This window comes from Elephantulus edwardii, unplaced genomic scaffold (assembly GCF_000299155.1).
Source record: "Elephantulus edwardii isolate Elephantulus edwardi_28Jun2011 unplaced genomic scaffold, EleEdw1.0 scaffold00178, whole genome shotgun sequence".
Taxonomy (NCBI): Eukaryota; Metazoa; Chordata; class Mammalia; order Macroscelidea; family Macroscelididae; genus Elephantulus; species Elephantulus edwardii.
The window spans coordinates 3,007,611-3,020,895 of NW_006399928.1; the positions used below are offsets into that span (position 1 = coordinate 3,007,611).

General features: G+C 37.9%; 1 protein-coding gene across 3 annotated transcripts in view; it reads left to right on the plus strand.

Moving 5' to 3' along the window:
• The window catches only part of DLG3 (discs, large homolog 3 (Drosophila)), a 163,456-nt gene that overhangs the window by 108,694 nt on the left and 41,477 nt on the right, over positions 1-13,285 (plus strand). For all 3 annotated transcript variants that reach the window (XM_006895964.1, XM_006895965.1, XM_006895966.1), the window contains one exon: positions 8,114-8,228. In XM_006895964.1, coding sequence (XP_006896026.1) covers positions 8,114-8,228 — 115 coding nt within the window. The remainder of the gene's footprint in view (positions 1-8,113; positions 8,229-13,285) is intronic.

Sequence of the window (13,285 nt, forward strand, 5' to 3'; positions counted from 1 at the left end):
TCTGTTGTGATGTTACCTGATTCATCTCTTATTCAGATTATTTGTGTCTTCTCCCTCTTTTCTTTTGTGAGTTTTGCTAGTGGTTTATCGATTTTGTTGACCTTTTCAAAGAACCAACTCCTAGTTTTGTTGATAGTTTACTTAAATTATTTAAAAAATAAAAAGGAACACTCCCAGAGTCATTCTATGTAGCAGTCATAACCCTAATACCCAAACCAGGCAAACACATCTCCAAAAATGAGAACTATCTACCAATATCTCTCATGAACATAGATGTAAAAACTTTTTACAAAATCCTTTCCAACATAATCCAACAGTATATATAAAAAATAATTCATCATGACTAAGTGGGTTTTATAACTGGAATACAAAAGCAATGATCACATCAAGAAAGCATAGAACAACAATCATATGACCCTATCAGTTATGCAGAAAAGGCCTTCAACAAAATCCAACACCGTTTTATGATAAAAGCATTCAGCAATGTAGAAATAGAGAGGAATTTCCTCAACATAGTGTAAAGTATGCAAAACCAAGAGCCAACATCATTCTCAATGGAGATAGTCTAAAGGCATTCTCCTTGGGAACTGGGATCAGGCAAAGATGCCCACTATTTCTACTCCTATTCAGTATCCAATTTAGTAGAATGGTAGGATAAGTTCAGCATACAAAAATCAGTGGGATTTCTATACAGCAACAAATAAAGCATGGAAAAAGAAACTAGGAATGCAATGTTATTTACAATGGCCAAGCACAGATGAAATATTTGAAAATAAACCCAATTAGAGACACAAATACCTTTATAAGGAAAACTATAGAACACTACTATAGAAAACAATAAGAGACCCCAATAAGTGGGAGAATATTCTCTGTTCATGAATAGAAAGTGTGAGCAATGGGAAAATGACAATCCTACTAAAAACTATTTACAGGTTCAGTGCGATCCCAATACAGACACCAAATTCATTCTTCAAGGAGATAGAAAGGCACTTTCCAGTTTCATTTGAAAGGGAAAGAGACATGGAATAAGCAGAGATTTTAAGAGAAATAAAAATGAAGTAGGAGGCACCTTACTTCATGATCTCAAAACCTACTACACAGCCATGGTAATCAAAACAGCATGGTACAGGTGCAATTACAGACACATAGATCAATGCAATAAGTTGACATCCCAGAAATCAACCTATCTACATACAGTGAACTGATAATTTGACAATGAAACAAAACCCATTAAATGATATAATAAGAGCCTCTTCAATAAATTTTGCTAGCAAAACTGGACATCCACATGCAAAAAACTGAAACAGGATTCACATCTCATGCAATACATAAGCCAACTCAAAGTAGATCAGAGACCTAGGAGTAAAACCTCAAATTATAAAGATCCTAAGGGACAAAGTGGGAACAAATTTACAAGCCCTAGTCTATGGCATAAATGGGCTTGCAAACATAGACAAAAATGTGCAACCAGGAGAGGATAAAATCAACGAATGGGACCTTCTTAAAATTCATCCCTTAGTGCATCAAAAGCCTTCTCCAGTAGGGTGAAAGCAAAGCCCACAAATGTAAAAAACACTTGGCAATGACATGCCAGGCAAAGGTTTCATAACGAAAGTTTACAGGGTACTTTAGGGCCTCCACAATAAAAAGACTGATAACCCAATCACAAAATGGGCAAAAGGCTATATAAAGAATTTGTCTTTTTCTTGTTGCAGTTTTCTATATATTGTGAAGGAGTCCTTTGTCATATGTCATTGTCAAATATTTTTTCTAGTAGGCTCTCTTTTTACTCTCTTGAACTTTTTTGATGCACCTAAGGATTGAATTTTTTTAAAATTCATTTTAATGAACATTTACAGAGATTTTGGATTTTTGTTGAATTTTTATGAGGTCGCAAGCATCTAGTTTATCCTCTACCAATTGTGTATTCTTTTATTTGATAGTCTATTTATGATGTAGATTAAGGATCCTAAGTTTGCCCTGGTCTTTCATAATCTTTATAGTTTTAGGTTTTATGCATAGGTGTTGATTCATCTCAAGTTAGTTTTTGTATATAGTGTAAGGTATGAGTTTTGTTTTTATTGTCTTCAAATAGCTATCTAGTTTTCCAGTACCTAACAAATGGTACTTTAACAAAAAAGAGGTTGTCTTTTCCCCACCTAATGTTATTTAATCTCTTTATTAAAGATCAGCTGTCCACAGGTGAATCAATTTATTTCTTGATTCTTTATGTTCTGTTTGTGTATCTGTTGCTTTACCAATACCAAGCTACTTTACAGTGGTTGTGTGTGCAATAGGTACTTTCCTCTCCTTCACTATTTATCAGTCTCTTTCCTTTCCATATAAAGTTAGGGATTACTTTTTCCATCTTTTTGGAGGATGGTGATGGGATTTGGATTGGCAATGTATTATGTCTGTGGAAAACTTTTAGTAGTAGTGACATTTTCACAATGTTAAATCTTCCAATTCATGAGCATGGTATGTTTTTCCATTTATGTAGGTCTCTTTGGGTTTCTTGTTTTGTAGTTTTCTTTGTACAGGTTTTTTTTTAATATCTCTCATTTGATTTATTCACAAATATTTACTCTTTTGGGTTGCTATTGTAAGTGGCATTGGTTTTCTTATTTCCTTCTCAGAGATCTCTTGTTACTATAGAGAAATTGGACTGATCTTTATATACTTATTTTTTTTTACCTGCCAATCAGTAACTTGGGCAATTTTTGTTAAGTGTCATTCAGTTTGAACTGACTCATAGCTGACTTTCCAGTGGGTTTTCAGAGGCTGTAAATCACGTAGGAGCAGATTGCCCATCTTTCTCCCTCAGAGCAGTTGGTGGATTTAAATCATTTGCCTTTGGGTTGACAGTGCAGCTTCTTACCACTAAGCCACCAGAGCTCCCTTGGGCAATTAGATCCAGTAATATTTTCTTTGCTGAGTCTGAGATTTTCGGCATATGTTGCTATTGTTGTTGTTGTTAAGTGCTGTCAAGTCACAGGCGACTCATAGCGACCCTATGAAGGAGAGTCCTTGCTTGGGTGCCTTTCGTCCTCGCTCCAGGTTCATAGTGTTTCCGGAGGCAAGTTATTATGGAAGTGGATGCCACTCGTTCTTCCAAATGTTGCTATTAGGTGCCATTAAATCGAATATGACTCATAGAGATCTTACGAACCACTCACTGATCTGAACCCTGCCCTATACTGTGCCATCCTCACAATCTCTAACACACTCAAGCCCATTTTGTAGTCACTGTGTCCATTTGCCTAGTTGAGGATCTTCCTCTCCTCCACCATCCCTCCACCTTCCCAAGCATGATAGCCCTCTTCAAGGAATAACCTCTCCTAACAGCATGGCCAAAGTATGTGAGATGAAGCCTCATCATCTTTACCTCTAAGGAGCACTCTGGCTCTACCTTTTCCATGACATATTTGTTCTTTTGAATCTATGTGATATTCAGCACACTTTTCCAACACCACAACTCAAAGGCATCAATTCTTCTTCTGTCAGCTTTAGCCATTGTTCAGCTCTTAGATACATAGCAAGTGACTTAAAAGACCATGGCCAGGATCAGGTGCACCTTAGTCCTTAAACTGAAATAATTTCTCCTCAATAATTTGGTTAAGTTCCTGACTATAGACTTTCCCAGTCCAATATGTCTTCTGACCTCCTGACTGCTGGTACCAAGTATTGATTGTGCATCCAAGTAAGCTGGAGTCATTGACAGTCTCAGTCCTTTCTCTGCCAATTATGATATTGCCTATCGATTCAGCGATGAGTAGTTTTGTTTTCTTGACGTTGAGATGCAATCCATATTGAATGTTGCAGTGTTTAACCTTCCTCAGCAAGTTCTTCATGTCCTCCTAACTTTCAGCAAACAAGGTTGTGTCATCTGCGTAACAAAGGTTCCTCCAATTCTGATGCCACATTCTTCTTCATAGAACCCAGTTTCTTGAATAATTAGCTCAGCATACTGATTAAATAGGTATGGAAAAGGAATACAACTGTGACACACTCTTTCTTCATTTTAAACCATGCAGTGTTGCCTTGCTTTGTTCTTTTAACAGCCTCTTGGTCTAGGTATAGGTTTCACATGAACACAACTAATTGTTCTGGAACTCCCATTCTTATCAATATTAGCCATAATTTGTAATGATTTACACAGTCAGATGCTTTTGCATAGTCAGGAAAGCACACATAAACATTCTTTGGTATTTGCTTTCAGCCAGGATCTTTCTAATAGCAGCAGTGATAATCCTGGTGCCATAGCCTGTTCTAAATCCAAATTGAATGTCTGGTAGTTCTCTACCATTTTAGCCATTTTTAAATGAACTTCAGCTGTATTTTCCTTGCATGTGATTAATGATGTTGTTTGATAATTTCCACATTCTGATGGAATGCTTTTCTCAAACTTTTTTCCCCTTGAGGGAAAGTTTTATTAATCATATTCATTTTAAAGTCAATCATATATACACTTGTTTTAGAGTATTAATTACAATTGTGGTTTTAGTTTTATTATTACTTTCAATGAAAATTTACAGACTTTGGATTTCCATTCATTGACTGTTGCACTTTTATCCTCTCGCAACCTACCCCTCTAGTACACTACCCTCTTGGGAAAGTAAAAGAAAAATTCTTTCATTGTTTTACAATCCCTCCCCCGAGGTCCACTCCACTATACAGCCTTCGCTCTGGACTCCTGTCATGATAAAAATACCTAATAATTTTTCCTCTTAAACAGGTTTCTCCCTCATCTGTTTCAATGCGGTTTACATTATTGAACCCATCCTTCTCAATCTCCTCCCAACCCCAAGATCAGTCCTGCTTTACAACAGTGGTACCATGCAGTGTTTGTCCTTTTGTGACTGAGATACTTCATTCAGTGTAATGTCCTCCAGGGTCACCCATTTTTAATAATATTGCATGAGTTCCTTGTTTTCAATGCAGTGTAGTAGTCCATTGTGTGAATATACCACAGCTTCTCTAGCCATTCGTTTGTTGATGGGCACTTAGGTTGTTTCCAACTCCTTGCTATTGTGAACAAAGCCGCGATAAACATGGGTGTGCATTACAATTATTTTATGTAATTAACATACTACAATATGTAAGCAAACTCATCTTGTATATTCTCTTTACCGAACTTAATTATTTTATTATTTTTTAACTCTTTTCTTCCTCCGAAGGGAAGAATTGCCATTTCTGGTAACCATTTTGTATATGTGCTTTTAATAATGTTGAGAAATGTCTCTTTGATTACTATTTTGTTGAGTGGTTTTATCAGGAAGGGTTGCTCAATTTTGTCAAGCAACTTTTCTGTATTAATTGAGATTGCCATGTGGTTCTTTTAGTCCGTTTTGTTTATATGGTTGATTATACTATTTTTCTTATGCTGAATTATCCTTGCATACCTGGCATATCTCTCATTTGGTCATGATGATTGCATTTTTTAAATATGATTTTGGATTCTATGGCTAGGATTTTGTTGAGTTTTTTCATCTATGTTCGTAAGGGATAGTAGTTTCTAATTTTCTTTTTCTTTTATTTTTTTTAATGGATTTTTTTTATTAAGATTTGGGTACATCAAATAAAATCACTTTTTTGGGGGGGTGGAGAAACCAAAACCCACAATAGAAAAAAAATTTCCTGGGATACAGCAGAACCCAGAGGATAGTTATATAATTGAAAAATTCTAGATGTTTCATAATTGACCTTTTTTTTTTTTTCCTTTCACCCTCTCCTTTTATTGTGTTTCACTTGGTAGCGCATAATTGACCTTTTGATACAAAATGACCTATTAAATTTGCAATTTGTAGTTCTTAATGTTGAGGTCCATAGGACCAGCGAGGAAGTCTTCATCTGAGCTGAAATCCGGAAGGGAGTTATTTGGCTTTTGAATAGTTTTTCCTTGTCTAAGAGGTAGCAGCAGCAACAGCGCCCACCTTCTGGGCAGCTTTTTTCTTGGCATGATGAGCCTGTAGAACCGCCACAGCTTCATCCACCTTGGAGCGGAGAGACTCGTGTGACTCTAGCATGTGCAGCAGCTCAGAGTTGTCTATCTCCAGCAACATCCCTCTAATTTTCTTTTTAATAGTGTGTTCTCCTTTGGTGTCATGGTAATGTTTATTTCATAGAATGAATTTGAGAGTATGCTATCTTTTTTTAAAAAAAACCCAATAGTTTGAGTAGAATTAGTGTCCGATATTTTCTGAATGTTTGATAGAATTAATGACGAAGCCATCTGGGCTAAGAGGTGGTGTGTTTTTTTTATTGTTGTTGTCACTGGTTTTTACATGCTTATTTCTTCTTTTGTGATGGGTCTTTTCAAATATTCTACTTCTGTGTTAGTTTAGGTAGGAAGTGAGTTCAAAAAATGTTTTTCCTTTAGATTGTCAAATATGTTAGAATATACTTCTTTGTAGCATTCTGTTGTCTTCATTTTTATTTTTTTTTGTTGTTGTGATGTGACCCATTTCACTACACATCAGTGTTCATAGCAGCATTATTTACCATAGCAAGAACATGGAAAAAGCCCAAATATTCAACCACAATAAAATGTATTGAGACATTATGGTACATTTACACAATGGAATACTATGCAACATTAAGGAGCAAGGATTTTGTAAATTACTACCTAACTCGGGAGGAATTGGAGAGCTTTATGCTAAGTGAACTAACTCAGTCCCACAAGGACAAATACTGTTTAAGACCATTATTGTAAGACATTATTTTAATGTGTCTGATGATCCAAGGAGGAGAGGAAAGGAAAAGAAGAAGAAGAAGGGTGAGGATGGGTGGCAGGTTGGGGGGATGGTTGTTAATCATAGGGTTATGCAATTTGATGGGTGGAGAGAGGGATGTGTAAAGGAAAGGGGAAAGATTCAGTGTAGAAAATAATGTATACTAACTTTATAAGTAAAGCAGTATAAATTTTTTAAAAAAAGAAAAAAGTGAAATTATAAATAATACTTTTTTAAAAAAGGTGAATGCTGGTGGTCTAATGGTAAGAAACTTCTGCAATCCCAAAGACCACCAGCTGTTCTGCGGGAGAAGGATGGGCCATCTCCTGTGTGTTTTACTGCCTCCAAAAACCTACTTGAAGATCAGCTATGAGTAGGTTCCAACTTGATGGCCTAATACAGCAACAACAGAAGAATGTCAGAGCAAATCATCCATACACAGACACTTTATAATAATTGTAGGAGCTCTGGTGACACAGTGGTTAGAGGTTCAAAACTACTAGCTACTCCACAGGAGTAAGATGAGACAGTCTGCTTCCATAAATATTGGTTTAGGAATTTAAGGGGTAGTTCTATTCCATACTGGAAGGTTCATATGAGTCAGAATCTATTTAGTAGCAGTGGATTTAGTTTGGTTCAGCTTAACAGTTAACTTTCTTAAATAAGTGTTCTTAGTTTGTATGTATACTGATAATTTCCAAAATGTTAAGTTTGTTTCACGCTGTTGTGATGGTCTCAAGGGATACAAGTCTGGACCTGGACTACATTTCTGCACTGACTACAGGATTTTGGAGGAGAGATATATCAGCCAATTTCTAGGTTTGAAAGAATTTATATTCTAATTGTAAATTGTTACTGAGGTGAATGACATTATTTGTTAAAAGAGAGAGGTTTATCTTCTCTTATGGTTGTCTGATTTTTGCTTTTAACTTTGTACTGGGTTTTGTTTTCTCCCGTTTAAAAAAAGTCATCCAGGGAGATTTTTTTTTTCTAATCTAGAAGTAAAATAATGGCTATAGATATTTTCTAGCCCCTCCATCATACAACTCATGGCCATCTGTTCTGTGATGATTAAAAATTTTTTGAAAGCTCTTTTTCCCATCTGCTCTCTTTGAGCCTTAATGTTGACTGAAAAGAGTTAGGCCTTAATGTCTGTTCTTTAAATTTTAGATACCAAACTGGAACCTATTTCTAAAGGATCATTGAGATTTTAAGGCAAATAAAAGCTTTTTCCATTTGACATACTCAACTGTTATTCCTTTATCAGGTGCATTCTTTCTTTCTTTTAGTTTGACTTTGGAGGGAAATCTATCTTTCTTCTCTGGCTGATTTGAACCCAGGTGTCCCCAGGTTTTTAAATTTTTCTCTTGTTTCCCTTATAGAGTATAGTCGCTTTGAATCAAAGATACATGACTTGCGAGAACAAATGATGAATAGCAGCATGAGTTCTGGGTCTGGGTCCCTCCGAACAAGTGAGAAGAGGTCTTTATATGTCAGGTAAGCTGTCCTTCTCAGCACCAGATTCTGCACTGGAAACTGGGAGCTCTGTACCAACTCAGTCTTTTTTAACTGGTGGGGTAAGTGGATGTGTACTCCTTATACTCAAAACAAATTAAAAAATAAACAATACATTTCTCACTGTATACTCAAGTTGTATATTTTATGGACAATATTTCTTCCCCTCTGTGAATTAATTTCTTTCATTTTGCTCACGAATGACTCAGGATGGGGCAATTTAAATTTGTGCAAATTGTATTATTGAGTGATTGTTGTTAGTCAGTATACAAATAGCATTTGCATGTTCAAAGTGCTTTATTTTCATTCTCTGATTTGAGAGAAAACTTGGCACCCTTCTTCTGTATATGCGTAATATACATCAGGATTTATAGCTGAACCTATGGACTATCACTGTTCTGGTATGTATGGGGTGACAAAACTTTCAAGAGCCAAAGAACTGACAGATTGATTGTTACATTCTGAATTTTTTATTATGCCTCTCCTCTCCTCCCCTCCCCATTGTGGTTGTGTACTATAGGGTTGGAACTGACCCATAGTTAATTACACGGGAGGAGATTGCCCATCCTTTTCCCATGGAGTCGTTGGTGGCCTTGAAATGTGTGCCTTTGGGATTGCAGTGTGGCGTGTTGCCACTAGGTCAGCCACTAGAGCTCCCTTCCCCTCATCTACTATATCTATGAATCATGGAACTAGAACAAATATACATTATGTTTCCTCTTGCTGCTGAAAACATTTTCTGAGATATTGTTCAATGTTGAGTGTATGAATCTTGAGTCGTGAGGAATTGGACTTCTACATCATCATTAAAAGCTCCTTGTATAATTATGTATTGTTTCCCTCGTTTCTGGAATCCAGATGTACAGTAATTAAGAGGTTGACTCCTAAATGAAAGATCTTCAGTTCCAGTCTACCAGTTGCTTTATGGGAGAAAGCTGTGGCCATTTGCTTCTGTAAAAATTACAGCATAAGGAGCTGTGGTGGCCTAGTGGCAAGAAGCTGCTCTGCAGTACCAAAGATATGCAGTTCGAATCCACCACATGCTCTACTGGAGAAGGCGGGGCAATCTTCTCCTGTGCCAGTCAATGGTACACAACAAGAAAAATAATTAAAAAAAAATTATTTGGAAGGGACTGGAAAGTATTATACTAAGTAAACTAACTCAGTCCCATGAGGACAAATACTATATAAGACCATTATTACAGAAAATAACTAGTAAACTGTGTATGAGGATCTAAGAGGGGGTGGGGAGTACAGAGGGGTGAAGATGGGCAGGGGAAGGTAATCATGGGGTCCCATGGTTTGGTGGGGTAAAGAGGGGTGGTTTGACGAGGAGGATCCGGTATGAGGGGCAATGTATATGAACTTTATAGATAAACCAGTGTGAGATTAAAAAATGACTTGCAAGAAATAAAAGAAAAATAAATTACAACCTAGAAAACCATATGGGGCAGTTCTACTCTGTCCTATAGGGTTGCCATGAACTGGAATCAATTTGAAGGCAGTGCCTTTAGTTTCTCACCCTTTCTTGCGTTGGCCTCCTGGAAGAACCCCAAAAATCTTGTGCAAGCCTTTTATCTCTCCCCATGGTTAACATCTTTAGGAAAAAAAGTCATGAGATTTACTCCTGATCCAGAAGTAGCTTTGTGTTCTTAGGTGTGGTGTTGTGTTAAACTTTTGACCTGAACTTTGGCCCCAAGGCTTTGTTTAGTGGCCTTTGAGACCTGCTGGGGAAGTTAACCTCCTTCCTTGGAAAGTGAGATGTTAGGGAACAAATGTGAATGCTAATTGCAGTTCTTTCTATAATGCCTGATCGTATTTTCCTCAGTTAGTAGTCCCTGACCCTATAGCAGGGAGCTAAGGCAGTCCACTAAAATCCTTCATATTCTTTTCTAAAATAAATCCTTAACTCACCTTTATTCACATTTGCTGGCTAGTAAGCAGTAGGTGCCCTGCTATGAATGGTGGGGATGCTTATTCACTGATGATCTTTCAATTCTCCAGTAAAATAAAATCCTGTCTCTGTCACTAAGCCTAGACACTGGGATGCTAATTGGAGGGGCGGGGTGGAGGATGAGGTGGGGAGGGAATCATAAATATGCTAACTTCCCTGAGAAAGGATACTTTTTATATTATTTGGTCAGCATTGTTCCATTCCCTGCTTCCAGTCCCCGCTGATGTAGCACTCTAGTGTGCGTGGGAAGCTGCTCTTTAGGCAAGACAGTTTCTTCAGAACACTTTATTTTTAGTTTTTCTCTCTCTACCTATCCTGAGCTATAGTTCTCTCTGCCTTAGCAGGGTGAGGGAAGCTTTGAGCTCCTTATTAGAATACTCTTCTCTAGCCCAGGCTGAACTTTGGAGGGTAAGAAGGAGACTTTGACCCTGTTTCTAAGGAAATTCTATATCATAATTTTTTATATCCTATATAATAATATAGGGAATTCTATAGAATGATAAAAATTCAAACGTGCAGAGAAACACCAAAAATTAGTCTAAGTGCATATACTTATTGTAGGTAGATATGATTCAGATTGGTCGACATCAATAAAATTGGCAAGATGCTCCAAAGAGAGGAGAGTAAAAGCAGTTTATGTAGGCAGGATAGTTTCCTGCAGTCCATTGCAAATTCCTTCCATGTTATGTTTTATGAGAGTATGTGAGAATCATCAAGGACATGCTATAATCAGACCCCGGATTCCTACTTCTTTGAACTGGCTATGTGTCCTTTTAAACCTTGCACCATTTTCCGTAAGAACCCAGCTGCTTACTAGGCTATTGGACCTAAAGGTAACTACAGTAAAATAAATTTTGTAAATGTTTAAAGTTTAAAAGGACATTTAAGAGCAAGTGGTCTGGGTGGGTCACCCGAACTCCCTGGACCCAGAATACTAGACTGTAGGATAATCAAGAAGGATTTTCAGTAATCTGTTCTTAACCTTGTCTAGATAATATCTGTATCTCTGAGGAAAAGAAATATAAAGCATTTTATACATAGATGTCAGAAGAGACTCTGAATACTGCACTGGAGCACTGAAAAGCCAAAGCAGAAGGAAGAAATCAAGACATTAAGGAGCTAAACAGGAGATTTCAAAAAGGCTGTGCAACAAAACAAAGTAAAAATCAAAGGGGCCACACTCACTCAGCATTTCTTAAGCTCAAGGAACTGAAGAGGAAATTTAAGCCTCAAGGTTCAATACTTAAGGATGCTTTGGGCAGAATATTGAGTGATCCTGCAAGTATTAAGAGATGATGGAGAGTATACAGAGTCATTATACCAAAAGGAATTGGCAGACACAGAAGAATTTACTGAAACAACATATGAGCAAGAGCCTATGGTGATGAAGGAAGAAGTTCAGATTGCTTTGGAAGAACTGGCCAAAAAGAAAGAAAGAACTGGCTAGGAATAAGGCCCCAGGAATTGATGGTATTCCAGTTGACATATTTCAACTAACAGATACTGCCCTAGATGTGCTCACCAAGTTGTGCCAAGATATCTGGAGAACAAGCACTTGGCCAAGTGACTGGAAGAGATCTATATTTGTTCCCATTCCAAAGAGAGGTGATCCCACAGAGTGTGGAAATTATTGAACAATATCATTAATATCACATGCAAGCAAGATTCTACTGAAGATTATCCAAAAACAACTGGACCAGCACATCAACAGAGAACTACCAGAAGTGCAGGCTGGGTTTAGACGGGGTCATGGTATTAGGGCAATTGTAGCTAATGTTAGATGGATCTTGGCTGAAAGCAGAGAGTTCCAGAAGAATGGCTATCTGTGTTTCATTGAATACGCAAAGGCATTTGACTGTGTGGATCTTAACAAACTGTGGCTAACTTTGAGAAGAATGGGAATACCAGAACACTTGATTGTGCTAATGCAAAACCTATACTTAGACCAGGAGGCAGTCATCAGTACAGAGCAGGGAAATGCTGCATGGTTCAAAATTGGGAAGGGTGTACACCAGGGCTGTATCCTGTCTGCATACCTTTTCAACCTATATGCAGAATAGATTATTTGGGAGGCTGGGCTCTATGAGGAGAAATGTGGCATCAGGATTAGAGGAAGAATCATCAACAATCTGCGTTATGCAGATGACACAACCCTGCTTGCTGAAACTGAGGAGGACCTGAAGCACTTGCTGTGGAAGGTCAGGGACTGCAGTCTTCAGTATGGACCGAGGCTCAATATCAAGAAAACAAAGATTCTCACCACTGGGCCAATTGGCAGCATCATGATGGATGGTGAAGAGATTGAGATTGTTCACAGTTTTGATTTCCTTGGCTCCACAGACAACACTCTTGGTACCAGCAGCCAGGAAATTAAAAGACATATTGTGATGGGAAAGTTTGTGGTTAGACACCTCTCTAAAGTGCTGAAGAGCAATGATGTCAGTCTGGAGACTAAGGTGCCCGTGATACATGCCATGGTGTTTGCAATCACTTGCTATGCATCAGAGAGTTGGACAATGATTAGGGATACTAGAAGGAGAATTGATGCCTTTGAGCTGTGGTGTTGGAGAAGAGTATTGAATATACCATGGACTGCTAAGAGAACGAACAGGTTTGTCCTGGAGCGGGTGAAGCCGGGCTGCTCCTTGGAGGCAAGGATTCTGAAGCTTCGACTGACATACTTTGGACATGTTGCAAGGAGGGACCAGTCCTTGGAGAGGGATGTCATGCTTGGGAGGGTAGAGGGACAGCGCAAGAGAGGAACACCCTCAATGAGATGGATTGATTCAGTGACTGGAGTAATGGGGGTAGGTGTGTTGGAGATGGTGAGATTATATTGGCACCAGATAGGGCAGAGTTTAGGACTGTTGTACATAGGGTCACTTTGAGTCACAGGGGACTCGAATGCACATAAATAAATATAAATGTAAAGATATATATATCATATCAAGCCTTGGTAGTACATCAAATTAAGCACTGGGCTGTTAACTGAAAGTTTGGCAGTTTGAATTCAGCTATTTCATCGAAGAAAAATGAGGTCATATTGTGAAACTTGCTCCAGGGAGTCAGAACAAAGCAAGGAAAC